At 41.9% G+C, this 13,305-nt stretch overlaps 1 protein-coding gene across 6 annotated transcripts in view; it reads left to right on the top strand.

Moving 5' to 3' along the window:
- Window positions 1-13,305, top strand: part of epb41l5 (erythrocyte membrane protein band 4.1 like 5) — a 151,282-nt gene that overhangs the window by 25,838 nt on the left and 112,139 nt on the right. For all 6 annotated transcript variants that reach the window (XM_060929323.1, XM_060929326.1, XM_060929325.1 and 3 more), the window contains exons 4-8: window positions 3,201-3,243; window positions 6,176-6,254; window positions 6,340-6,384; window positions 7,684-7,736; window positions 12,612-12,732. In XM_060929323.1, coding sequence (XP_060785306.1) covers window positions 3,201-3,243; window positions 6,176-6,254; window positions 6,340-6,384; window positions 7,684-7,736; window positions 12,612-12,732 — 341 coding nt within the window. The remainder of the gene's footprint in view (window positions 1-3,200; window positions 3,244-6,175; window positions 6,255-6,339; window positions 6,385-7,683; window positions 7,737-12,611; window positions 12,733-13,305) is intronic.

Genomic DNA, 13,305 nt, shown 5'->3' on the forward strand with positions numbered 1-13,305 from the left:
CTTCCATGGCAGGAAAAAAAACTGCATTTTGCCGCCTATGTAGTCCCCTATTTATACAAAACTGAGTCATTCAGGATTCAGCCATGTTTTTGCTTGGCGTTAGCAAGTTGGTTAGGTTTTTATCTTTCTCCTGAAATGTTTTCTTTTATTTCTTCTTCCTCAGGGTAGTAAAACTCGCTTTTGCTGTGAACACTGTCGTTATCGCTATCCATGATGTAAAATTAATGCTATTCTCCTGAGAAATGCTGGCAAAAATTTATAAGATTTTTGATAATCTTATAAATAAATCTTATTTAAAAAAAAGATAAATATTGTCAAAAATTGCTACCATGTTTGTTGTTGTGAACGAGTGAGTCGCCAGAGGTCCGTAACTGGGGTCCCTATCATTGGCTGGCGAGCGGGTCCGTATCCTATCAGAGCGCAGGATTTGATGGAAACTGCACCATGAAAATTTTATTTTATTAAAGAACATCAGTTTATGGTGAAGTTTAATATTCTTGTACTGCCGCAAATCAAGCTAGTTCCTGTTATTTACATTATAACAAATCTGAACAATCGTTCCTTCACCAGCCTCTCTCTCTCTCTTTCTTTTTAAAGCTAGACGGCCTTTCGATTTCATAAAATGGGTGAAATTTAGTTCCCTCTGAAATTTGGTCATTGTGACTTTGTTTATTTCTATAATATCTCACAAAATATCAGCCCATTCTGTGTCTGGGAAGTTATTTAATTTGAGGGGATTAAAGCAAATAATGCGCATGAACTTGCTCGCTTCACGCAGTCAAGCAGACAGAGGAAGTCCGTATGCGCATGTGCAGGTTTACCACCTTCATCTTTTGGGTTTTACGGCAGCTGGCATCCACAGTGTTGCATTACTGCCATCTGCAGGTTTACCTTTGACCGTGCACTAACCGTTCCATCATTCTGTCACTAAACGAACAGCTGATCACACCGAGGTGCTCGCTGACGGCCGATATTTATTAGTTTGGTCCTGCGTTTCCTTTCCTTCACAACATAACGTCTTTTCTTCTTGCTTTCCATTACTGCAGTCGGTCTTTCACATTTTCATTCACACACACTCACGTCCTCCATTTTTCTCTCCGGTTTCAAATTTGTATCCCACAATGCCTTGCGCGAACAGGGGAAGCCCACCATGTGATGCATGACGTAGTATCTTGAATTGGGTCATGGTGAAGCAGGAAAAAATAGCAGAGAATTGAGGGCCACGTGGCCCAAAATTAATTAATTGTTCTAGTTATAAAAAAAAACTAAAATTGGAAGTATGTAATTTGAATTCAGTAGCTTTCAGTCCATTAAACAAAAATAATTGGGTGTCCTACACTTAAAATCTGAAAGGCAGTCTAAGACACAAATTGTACCTTTTTTGTCATTTTACTGAAAAACTGCAAAGCCTTTCATCCTAAAAGCTCTGATTGTTCCAAAGAGCTGACACTCGAGACGACTCCTTTTATTGGTTTGCGTTCAGCATCTGTGACATGTTGCTGTGAATTAGCTGTTCGCAAAATAAAAAAAAATACACTACCGTTCAAAAGTTTGGGGTCACTTTGAAATGTCCTTATTTTTGAAAGAAAAGCACTGTTCTTTTCAGTGAAGATCACTTTAAACTAATCAGAAATCCACTCTATACATTGCTAATGTGGTAAATGACTATTCTAGCTGCAAGTGTCTGGTTTTTGGTGCAATATCTCCATAGGTGTATAGAGGCCCATTTCCAGCAACTCTCACTCCAGTATTCTAATGGTACAATGTGTTTGCTCATTGCCTCAGAAGGCTAATGGATGATTAGAAAACCCTTGTACAATCATGTTAGCACAGCTGAAAACAGTTGAGCTCTTTAGAGAAGCTATAAAACTGACCTTCCTTTGAGCAGATTGAGTTTCTGGAGCATCACATTTGTGGGGTCGATTAAATGCTCAAAATGGCCAGAAAAATGTCTTGACTATATTTTCTATTCATTGTACAACTTATGGTGGTGAATAAAATGGCCCTTTTCCACTACCCTTTTTCGGCTCACTTCAGCCCGACACGGCTCGCGTTTCGACTACCTTAGAGCAGCACGACTCAGCTCGCTTCAGCCCTGCTCAGCACCCAAAACTCGCATGGTTTTGGAGTGGGGCTGAAGCGAGCCAAACCGAGCCGAGTGGGGCTAGGGGCGTGAGGAGACACTCCCCTGTGCACTGATTGGTGAGGAGTGTCCTCACACGCCCACACATGCCCCGCGAGCATGCTGGGATCCGTAAACCCGGAAGAAGAAGAATTACGAATTATGAGAATTTCTGAAGCCTTATGCGCCTCGCCTCATCTATACGCTCTTGCCAGTATCTGTTGGCGTTGTCGGTGACAACAAGCCACAGAACCAAGACCAGCAACACTAACGACTCCATGTCCTCCATGTTTATTGTTTACTATCCGGGTCGTGAGACTATCGCTTAAAAGGTCACTGATGTCACTGTTTGCGCCGCCTAACGACATCACGTGACGTCCACCCACTTTCGCTAACTCCACCCAATGTGTCCACCCACTTCCAGCCAGCACGGTTCAGCGCGGTTGTAGTCGAAATGCAACTCCAACAGCCCCACTCAGCTCGACTCAGCCCAACTCAGCACGGCACGGCTCGGCCCAACTCAGCCGCGCTGGTAGTGGAAAAGCGGCAAAAGTGTGACTTTTCATGGAAAACACAATTGTCTGGGTGACCCCAAATTTTTGAACGGTAGTGTAATATAATATAATATAAAAAACATGTAGAAATGCTAGCAGCCAGAACTACTGAGCTGTACTGTACTAGACAATTAATCAACACATTCTGAACGATCAGTCAAATTCAGCAGCACTGCGATGTAATGACGGAGGTTATGCAAAGCATGTTTTATAATGTAGAGGCTAGGCTTGATGACAGAGAGATAGAGGGAGGAGTGATGAGAGGAATGTGGGGGAGAGGAGATGGAGACTTTCAATTTTCCATCAGCACAAGTTGTCCCCCCCCCCACACACACACACTCGTGTAAGAGCAAAAAGTCGTGTTCCTCAATACTGCTTTGTCGTCATCTCACAAACTGTTTTAAAGCCAGTCTTAATTCAGTTCTCCTGAGAATAGATTTTTTTCTTTTTCCTTTTTTTTTTTTTTTTTTTAATTGCTTGGCCTGGCATGACATACCGAACTCTGATTGTTTATATCTTTGCAGCACTGGTTGGATGTGACGAAAAGCATTAAAAAGCAAGTCAAAAGTAAGTAGTCTGTACCATCATTTGCCGGAACATTTTATATATTTATTTCCTTTTTATTGTGCCCCATGCTTGCATTCGAATGGCTCATACTCTTCTGGAGGGGGGAAAAAACAAGCACTAGATTAGAACTCATGCCTGTAAGGCCATTGAGCTCTGTGTGAATGAAGAGAACGAGCTGGGCTTCTTACAGGAGGCTCTCTGACTTCTCTTTACACACACCAAGCTTCAATTGTTTTGTTTTTGAGCCCTCTTTTTTAAACAAGTCCCACATTTGAGGTTGTCGTTAAGTATAAAGGGTTTAGCAGTTAGCCTGCGTTCAAGTGTTTTTTAAGCTTTTAAGGATTTAAGAAAAATGTGTTTATCGTCTCCTAAAAATATAATGTTATAGTCAATGCCTTTCTAGCCTTTAAATGTTTTATATTTAAGTTGGATAGCATTCATTTGTTTGGACCATCCATCCATGCATCCCCATTCTATCCATCCCCATTCTCAGGTTACCATTTCCTATTTCCATTCATCCCAAATCATCCCCCCATTTTCCCATTTCCTTCCATTTGTTACCATTTCCATCCAGCCCCATTTACATACAGTATATCCCCCAGGTTACCATTTCCATTCATCCCAAATCCATCCCCCATTTCCTTCCATCCATCCATCCCCATTCCAAGGTTACCATTTCCATCCATCTGCAATTCATCCCCATTGGTTACCATTTCCATTCATCCCAAATCCATCCCTCCATTTCCTTCCATCCATCCCCATTCCAAGGTTACCATTTCTATCCATCTGCAGTCCATCCCTATTTATAGTTAGGTCCATATATATTTGGCTGACACACATATACTGACACAAATTTTTTTTTTTTTTACCTGTTTACTGAAACATATTCAAGTTATAGTTATATAAAGTCCAGACTTTCAGCTTTCATTTGAGGGTATCCACATTAAAATTGGATGAAGGGTTTAGGATTTTCAGCTCCTTAACATGTGCCACCCTGTTTTTAAAGGGACCAAAAGTAATTGGACAATTGACTCAAAGGCTATTTCATGGGCAGGTGCGGGCAATTCCTTCGTTATGTCATTCTCAATTAAGCAGATAAAAGGCCTGGAGTTGATTTGAGGTGTGGTGCTTGCATTTGGAAGATTTTGCTGTGAAGAAAACATGCGGTCAAAGGAGCTCTCCATGCAGGTGAAACAAGCCACCCTTAAGCTGTGAAAACAGAAAAAACCCATCCGAGAAATTGCTACAATATTAGGAGTGGCAAAATCTACAGTTTGGTACATCCTGAGAAAGAAAGAAAGCACTGGTGAACTCATCAATGCAAAAAGACCTGGACACTCACAGAAGACAACAGTGGTGGATGATCGCAGAATAATTTCCATGGTGAAGAGAAACCCCTTCACAACAGCCAACCAAGTGAACAACACTCTCCAGGAGGTAGGCGTATCAATATCCAAATCTACCATAAAGAGAAGACTGCATGAAAGCAAATACAGAGGGTTCACTGCACGGTGCAAGCCACTCATAAGCCTCAAGAATAAAAGGGCTAGATTGGACTTTGCTAAAAAAAAACATCTAAAAAAAGCCAGCACAGTTCTGGAAGAACATTCTTTGGACAGATGAAACCAAGATCAACCTCTACCAGAATGATGGAAAGAAAAAAGTATGGCGAAGGCGTGGTACAGCTCATGATCTAAAGCATACCACATCATCTGTAAAACACGGCAGAGGCAGTGTGATGGCTTGGGCATGCATGGCTGCCAGTGGCACTGGGTCACTAGTGTTTACTGATGACGCGACACAGGACAGAAGCAGCCGGATGAATTCTGAGATATTCAGACATATACTGTGTGCTCAAATCCAGCCAAACTGATTGGTCGGCGTTTCATAATACAGATGGACAATGACCCAAAACATAAAGCCAAAGCAACCCAGGAGTTTATTAAAGCAAAGAAGTGGAATATTCTTGAATGGCCAAGTCACTCACCTGATCTCAACCCAATTGAGCATGCATTTCACTTGTTAAAGACTAAACTTCAGACAGAAAGGCCCACAAACAAACAGCAACTGAAAACGCTGCAGTAAAGGCCTGGCAGAGCATTAAAAAGGAGGAAACACAGCATCTGGTGATGTCCATGAGTTCAAGACTTCAGGCAGTCATTGCCAACAAAGGGTTTTCAACCAAGTATTAGAAATGAACATTTTATTTACAATTATTTAATTTGTCCAATTACTTTTGAGCCCCTGAAATGAAGGGATTGTGTTTAAAAATGCTTTAGTTCCTCACATTTTTATGCAATCATTTTGTTCAACCCACTGAATTAAAGCTGAAAGTCTGAACTTCAACTGCATCTGAATTTTGTTCAAAATTCATTGTGGTAATGTACAGAACCAAAATTAGAAAAATGTTGCCTCTGTCCAAATATTTATGGACCTAACTGTACGTACATCCTAAATCCATACCTCAATTTTTTTCCTTTTTCCTTCCATCATCCCCATTCCCACGTTACCATTTCCATCCATCTGCAATCCATCCCCATTTATGTACATCCCAAATCCATCCCTCCATTTCCCCATTTCCTTCATCCATTCCCACGTTACCATTTTCATCCATCTGCTATCCATCCCCATTTCTATACATCTCCAGGTTCCCATTTCTATTCATCCCAAATCCATTCCTCCATTTTCCTATTTCCTTCCATCCTCATGTCCCCATTTTTGTCACCGTCATGTCACTGTTTCCATCTGTGTTTCCGTCCATCCCCCATTTCCATTCCAAAGCTTCTTGTTAGTTTTAATTGGATAGATTTGTCATTGAAATCTTAAGTTTATTAATCACTCAGACAGTTGTGTAAACAATTGCTTAAAAAGAAACTGTTTAGTTGCCTTCCTGCTTCTGACTTTTGTTCTTGGTTTGTCTTCTGTGCTTCAGTCGGTCCTCCGTATTGTCTCCACATGCGGGTTAAGTTCTATTCCTCCGAGCCCAACAACCTGCATGAGGAGTTAACACGGTGCGTTTCTGCTTCACTTTCATTTTAAAACGTCTTTCAAGTGTAAACTGGGCTTCCAGACTGACCGTGATTGACTCTTTTTCAGATACCTGTTTGTGCTGCAGCTGAAGCAGGACATCCTCAGTGGCAAGTAAGCAAAAGCCTTCAGCTGGTTTACGATTTTCTCTTTAATCTACTTTTTCTGTTCTGCTGCCTAATTTATTTCTGAGTAACCCAATAATGTAGAGATCCTTGCATTAAACTGGTTGGTTGTTTTGTATCATGCATGTTCCACTGTAATCAGTAGGCCAAGCTTCTCAGGGGAGAATGCTTTGAGCACTGGAATTAACTTATTTACATCCATAAGCGGTGTTTTTGTAATTTTTCAGTACCAGATGTTGGTAGCATTTAGGAATCCCATGACATTTGTGTTGTGGAGCTTCATCATTACAGCCATCATCAAGGATGTGTGTGATTTCCTTTATTTAATCATAATTAAAGCACTATGTTGCCTTAAAGTGCATATCACGGGTAAATTCAGGAGCAAGATCAATGTAATTCTCCTATTTTATATTAAACTTTGGTCAAATATCTGTCACATTTTTGTGCAATTTTTTTTTTACCTTGCACAATACCAGAAAAATTCAGTTGAAATCGAGCCATTTGAGGTGAATTGGTCCGTCTCTGAAAAAACTTGGCATTTGGATTTCCCAGCAAACATTGATTTTCGTGACGTCACGTGCGGGACTCCTCCTTCTGAATCCTACGTCAGCGCTGGTTCGTTTATGAGAAAACGACCGTATTATTTACGTCCCCGGTGTTGTCTCGGTCATCTTCACTACTTGAATCATCATCAAATCCAAACAGATGAAGCCCCAATTCTGACATCTCATTATATTCTTCATCCAAACGTGAAGTAACATTGTGCTCAGGTGACAATTCCATATTTCAGTGCAAAATTGCTAGCTGCTAAACTTGCTGTACACAGGCTGTGCACTGAAACCGTGCAACCTGTTGGTGCTTCCGCAGGTGACGTCACGAATCTGGCTCCAGACTCCCTTGGGATTTTTCCAGACATGTTTTATTTTTTTCTGCTGTAGACAGATAGCCTTGTGCAAAATTACCCTTCTGGATGAGTGTGTAAAGGGATATGCTTTCATATAAAATAAAAAACCCTAAATTGGTCCAGGATATGCACTTTAACATTTTAATGTAATCTAAATTATTCATGCTAAGACATGCATACTTGGCACGTTAAATGGCAATGAAGTATGACTTTGGTTTTAAAAACCCTGCAGAAGTGATGTCAGAGGCTTAGGCAAAGTAAGAAATATAGTTTTCCCACCTTTATAATGTACGTAGCATGACTTTTTGTTAATGCATTTTAGGGGAAAAAAAATCATTCCTAGGTAAAGGAAGCTAACAAAACTGTGTCCTGATTTAAACCCAGGTTAGAGTGTCCTTTCAATACAGCGGTGGAGTTGGCAGCCTTCTCTCTGCAGGGTAAGTCAAGACAGGAAACGCTGTACAAATTGAATTTCTTTGGGTGAGAAAGGCATAAACTGTCCCTCGGCACATTTTGGTGTTAAGTGTCTTCCAAACCCCCTTCAAACGTAGCTCACACAGGGAGGAAGCTACTGAAAGAAAGCTGCTTTTATTGTGCAGTTCCTCATGCTCAGAGAGAAACTCGATTAGCCAGTCCCCAGCTATTCCCCCAAACATCGTATGAATAAACTGCGTTTGATTGGCCGGTGAGTTTGTATCACTTCTGAAATCAGACTTGGTTTAATGTTTTGAAAGTAGTGTTTGTGTAAGACCTGTTCAGACATGATCCATGGTGTAATACGTGGTTGTTTTTAGAGTACAGCATCCCTCCATGTCAGCCTTTAAAAAAAAAAATCCTCAATCATTTCGTTCAGCTCATGTTAGAGCTGGGTGATATGGCCTAAAAAAAAATTATTCGATTTTTTTTTTTTTTTTTCACAAAAAATCAGATTTTCGATTTTAGTCGAATTTTTTTCCACCCTACTAAAAATCAAACTACAGATGACAAAGAAATGGTTCAAAACAAGTTTTACCTTATTTTGTTTTCACTTAAATTTCCCCTTTGGGGTTAAAGTGCAACCAGAAACCAAAAAGAAGCCAAAAACAAGCTTGTAGATGAGATGGCAGACTATGCCATTGTAAACAGTGAGAACATGCAGTAACTTTTAGAAAGCTTCCTCCAACATAGCTTAGTTTCAAACTGACACAATGCACCCTCAAACTTAATCTTTTTTTTTTTTTAATTTACCAGCTGGGAGGTCTGTATGGTGAAATAGCCTGACTGAGGTCTTGAAAGTACTGAGCGAGGCCCTCTGGGCCGAGGTCAGTATTCAAGGCCGAGGTGACGGTATTTCACCATACGGACCGACCTTAAGCTGGTAAATAATATATTAATTTTTTTCTTTACCAAATTCTAACAGAAAACGAGAGCGCCCAAAAGGGAAAACCTGAGCCGAGCCGCCATTTTGAATCCTCATTCACGGCTGTAATGCAAATGGCTTCCTCCTCGGTATACAAGTGCACTTCCATAGCAGGAAAAAACCTACATTTTGCCGCTTATGTAGTCCCCCATTTATGCAAATAGGAGGCATTCAGGATTCAGTCATGTTTTTGCTTGGCGTTAGCAACAGTTAGAGGTTTTTAGCTTTCTCCTGAAATGTTTTCTTTTATTTCTTCTTCCTCAGGGTAGTAAAACTCGCTTTCGCTGCGAACACTGTCGTTATCGCTATCCATGATGTAAAATTAATGCTATTCTCCTGAGAAATGCTGGCAAAAATTTATAAGATTTTTGATAATCTTATAAATAAATCTTGTTAAAAAAAAAGATAAATGTATGTTGTTGTGAACGAGCGAGTCGCCAGAGGTCCGTAACTGGGGTCCGTACCGTAGGATACAGACCTACTCCCCAGCCAATCAGAGCGCAGGATTTGGACCGTGAAAAAAAAAAAAAAAAAATTGTGTCCTTTTCGATAAAACTGACAAAATGGGGGGGGGGGAATCCCGACTTTTCCACCATATGTGGCACCATGTCTTTTGCAATAAACATCGCGATAGCATCTGTGATTGCTTCCACCGCGCCGCATTCTGATCATCAGGCACACAGTTCGAAAATGTGTCCGGGACGGTTGCTTGCTTTACTTTGGATGGTGCGCTCGTGCTGTGGCTGTGTTCATTCCACTGGGAGCAGCACTTCTCTCACTCCGCTGCGTGCTTCTGTTTAAGGGGTTGGAATAAATTCATCGTGCTGCTTCCTTTGGAAGCAACCGTTTTCAAACGCACAACGAGGACTTGTTTGGTCTGCGTCCAACGCCGCAAAACTGAACCAATTCCACATCACGGAGGAAGTTACTCCTTTCTTGGGCACAAGTTGCAGCTTTCCCTCAATCGCTGCCATGTTGTTTGTGTGTGTCTATGGCAAGTGCGCGAGAGGAGGGCTATAGTGTCACTGCCCAATCCGTCCCTGCTGCCCGATCTGTTCTGCACATGTGCAGAGGGGAGCGTCAGTGGCGGAGGTTAAAACTGAGGGAAAACCGATTTTCATAAAAACACATCATCCTTAACTGTAAATTCGAATTAATTTATAAAATCGATTTATCGCCCAGCTCTAGCTCATGTGTAAAGGCTTTGCTCCTCAGCGTGAGATCTACAGTTGTGCTTGAACCCTTTAGAACGTTCTATTTTCGTAAATATGTAATTATTTACCCAAATCAGTTTGATTCGAATCATAATATTGAGTTCACGATTCAGATTTTCTCATGATGTTTTTGAAAAAAAAAATTAATGAAAATTATCATCAAAAGAGGTGGTCATTATTCCCCCCCCCCATTCTTTATCAACTTAAATCATCCATTCATTTTCTTCCGCTTATCCGAAGTCGGGTCACGGTGGCAGCAGGGTATTCCAGGCGTCCCTCTCCCCAGTAATGCTTTCCAGTTCCTCCTGGGGGATCCCAAGTCGCTCCCAGGCCGGATGAGATGTATATAATCTCTTCATCGTGTTCTGGGTCTACCCCGAGGTCTCCTCCCAGATGGATGTACCTGGAAAACCTCCAAAGGAAGGCACCCAGGAGGCATCCTAATCAGATGCCCGAACCACCTCCGGTGACTCCTTTTGGCATGAAGGAGCAGCGGCTCTACTCCGAGATCCCTCCGAATGTCTGAGTTCCTCACCCTGTCTCTAAGGGTGAGCCCAGCCACTCTACGGAGAAAGCTTATTTCAGCTGCTTGTATCTGTGATCTCATCCTTTCTGTCACTATCCAAAGCTCATGACCATTGGTGAGGGTTGGGATGAAGATTGACTGACTGGTAAATTGAAAGCTTTGCCTCCTGGCTCAGCTCCCTCTTCATCATGACTGATCGGTACAGCGCCCGCATTACTGCTGACGCCGCCCCCAGTCCGCCTGTCCATCTCGTGCTCCATTTTACTATCACTTGTGAACAAGACCCCAAGATACTTGAACTCCTTCACTTGGGGCAGCAACTCTTTCCCAACCTGGAGGGAGCACTCCACTGTTTTCTGGCAGAGAATTATGTCCTCAGACTTGGAGGTGCTGACTCTCATCCCAGCCGCTTCACTCTCGGCTGCAAACCGTTCCAGTGCTTGCTGAAGGTCATGCTGTGAAGAACCAAACAGAACCACATTGTCTGCAAAAAGCAGAGATGCAGTTCTGAGGTTCCCAAACCGGACACCCTCCTTACCCTGGCTGCGCCTTGGGATCCCATCCATGAATATCACAAACAGGATCGGCAACAAGGCGCAGCCTTGGCGGGGTTCATCACCTACGTGTTTGACTTTGTGCCGAGAATTTCATTTTCTTACTAACCAACAGTAATTTGCTCTCCTTAGTAAAGGTTGGATGGGTGGCATGGTGGTGTAGTGGTTAGCATGGTCACCTCACAGCAAGAAGGTCCTGGGTTCAAGCCCAGCAGCTGGTGAGGACCTTTCTGTGTGGAGTTTGCATGTTCTCCCTGTGTCTGCGTGGGTTTCCTCCAGGTGCTCCGGTTTCCCCTGCAGTCCAAAGACATCGGTGGCTCTAAATCGAACGTAGATGTGAGTGTGAATGGCTGTTTGTCTCTGTGTCAGCCCTGTGATGATCTGGCGACTTGTCCAGGGTGTACCCTGCCTTTCACCCATAGTCAGCTGGGATGGGCTCCAGCTTGCCTGCGACCCTGTCGAACAGGATAAGCGGCTAGAGATAATGGATGGATGGATAGTAAAGTTTGGAGTAAAATGTAATGGCCTATTAACTAAAATAGTCTGTTTACAAAATATTAAAAACAAATAGGTCTTTCCTATTAAACTTTTCCGAACATTTGTACGACCTCCATTTTTTTTTCTTTAGATTTCAGCAGTCACTAAAAAGGGAGCTCTGATTTATTGTTAAATCTGTTTCTACAGTCAGTCACACAACAGCTCTTTCACATTTTCGGTCTGTTTTGTATGTTTTCACGGCATTAGTGCTGTGTTACTTCTGCCTACAGTGAAGTCACATGTATTCCTGCTATTTTACGTTATTGCACCCTCTGCTGTTTAAACAACAAAATTACAGCCAGGAAAAATGAAGAGATTACACAGCCTGATAATCGTGATTTTGATCCCCCCCGCAATCAATTGGAATGGTCACTAAATTTGTATTGCGATTTATCATCACACAATATATCGTTACATGTCTTATACTGACTAACACACTATGGTGGACTGCCCACGTAATCGAAGCCTAATGATAAATGTATTTTAAAGAACCTTATATTTTATTTGATGTGAAGCATTTGGTAAAGAGATGTTTATTTGAGGGAGGAGTCTCTGGTGTCTGCGCTTTGTAATTGTTGGAGGTAAAGCTGTAAATTTGTTTTCTGATCTGGGATAGTTTTCATGAGGGGTGCGTTCCAGTTTGCTGCATTTTGTTTGTCTTTATAACTTTAAGTGAAAAAGCGAGACTGGTGAAAGAATGACTGTTCACAGCTGTTGTGTAACGTAAGCAATAACAGAAACTAACAATCTTTTAATTAATAAATGAAAAGCAAATGGCTGTGTTTTTAAGAGCACGAACACATTTCAAGATGTGCTGTTACTAGAAAAAGAGAAACTGTAGGGTAGTAACAGGAACTGTGCTTTACGTCGGCCTGCGTCACACCACCCCGTCTTTGATGATTTTCCTAAAACACCACATCCCAAAGCGTGTTTATTCCTTTCTTGGCTTGTTTTTTTTTTTTTTTTTTTTTTTTTTTTTTTGGTGTGTGTGAGAATTCTCTATGATCCACAAATCAAACAAGTTCCTGTCCAGCTCCACTGAGCACTTGGGTATTAACCTTTGCCCTCTTGACCCCTCTCAGCTGAGCTGGGTGACTGTGACCCTGCAGAGCATGGCCTTGACCTGGTGTCAGAGTTCCGCTTTGTCCCGGAGCAGACGGAAGAGATGGAGGTGGCTATCTACAATGCCTGGAAAGACTGCAGGTAACTGTGGCAGAGTTCACTGTGTAAAAAAATTGACTGCAGTATCAAGACAGGAAATGGGAAGCAGGTGAAGGAAGTGTACGGGTGTCATCCACAGGCTATCTCCTTAGATTATGTCCATATCCTTCTTCCCTGCCTTCTGTCCTGGGGAACTGTTAACCCTGCTGGTTTGGGGGTGAGTTATGACCACCAGATCCAGTTGTGTGTAATAATCTACACATGATGTGGCCAGTCCTGGTGGATCCTGCTGATGGATCTGCAACACCTTCATTTCGACCACTGTTTTAAAAAGGCAACGATTCAAATGAATTGAGGAAACAATCATACAGTGTCTTGCAAAAGTATTCGTCCCTGTTGGTGTTTTGTCGCATTACAAGCTGGAATTAAAATGGATTTTTGGAGGGTTAGCACCATTTGATTTACACAACATGCCGACTAGTTTAAAGGTGACAATTGTTTTATTGTGACACAAACAATAATTAAGATGAAAAAATAAATCTAGTGTGCATATTTATTCACCCCCTTTCATGTGAAACCACTAAATAAGAGCTGGTCCAACCAGTTCACTTCATA

This window comes from Neoarius graeffei, chromosome 9 (genome assembly GCF_027579695.1).
Source record: "Neoarius graeffei isolate fNeoGra1 chromosome 9, fNeoGra1.pri, whole genome shotgun sequence".
Taxonomy (NCBI): domain Eukaryota; kingdom Metazoa; phylum Chordata; class Actinopteri; order Siluriformes; family Ariidae; genus Neoarius; species Neoarius graeffei.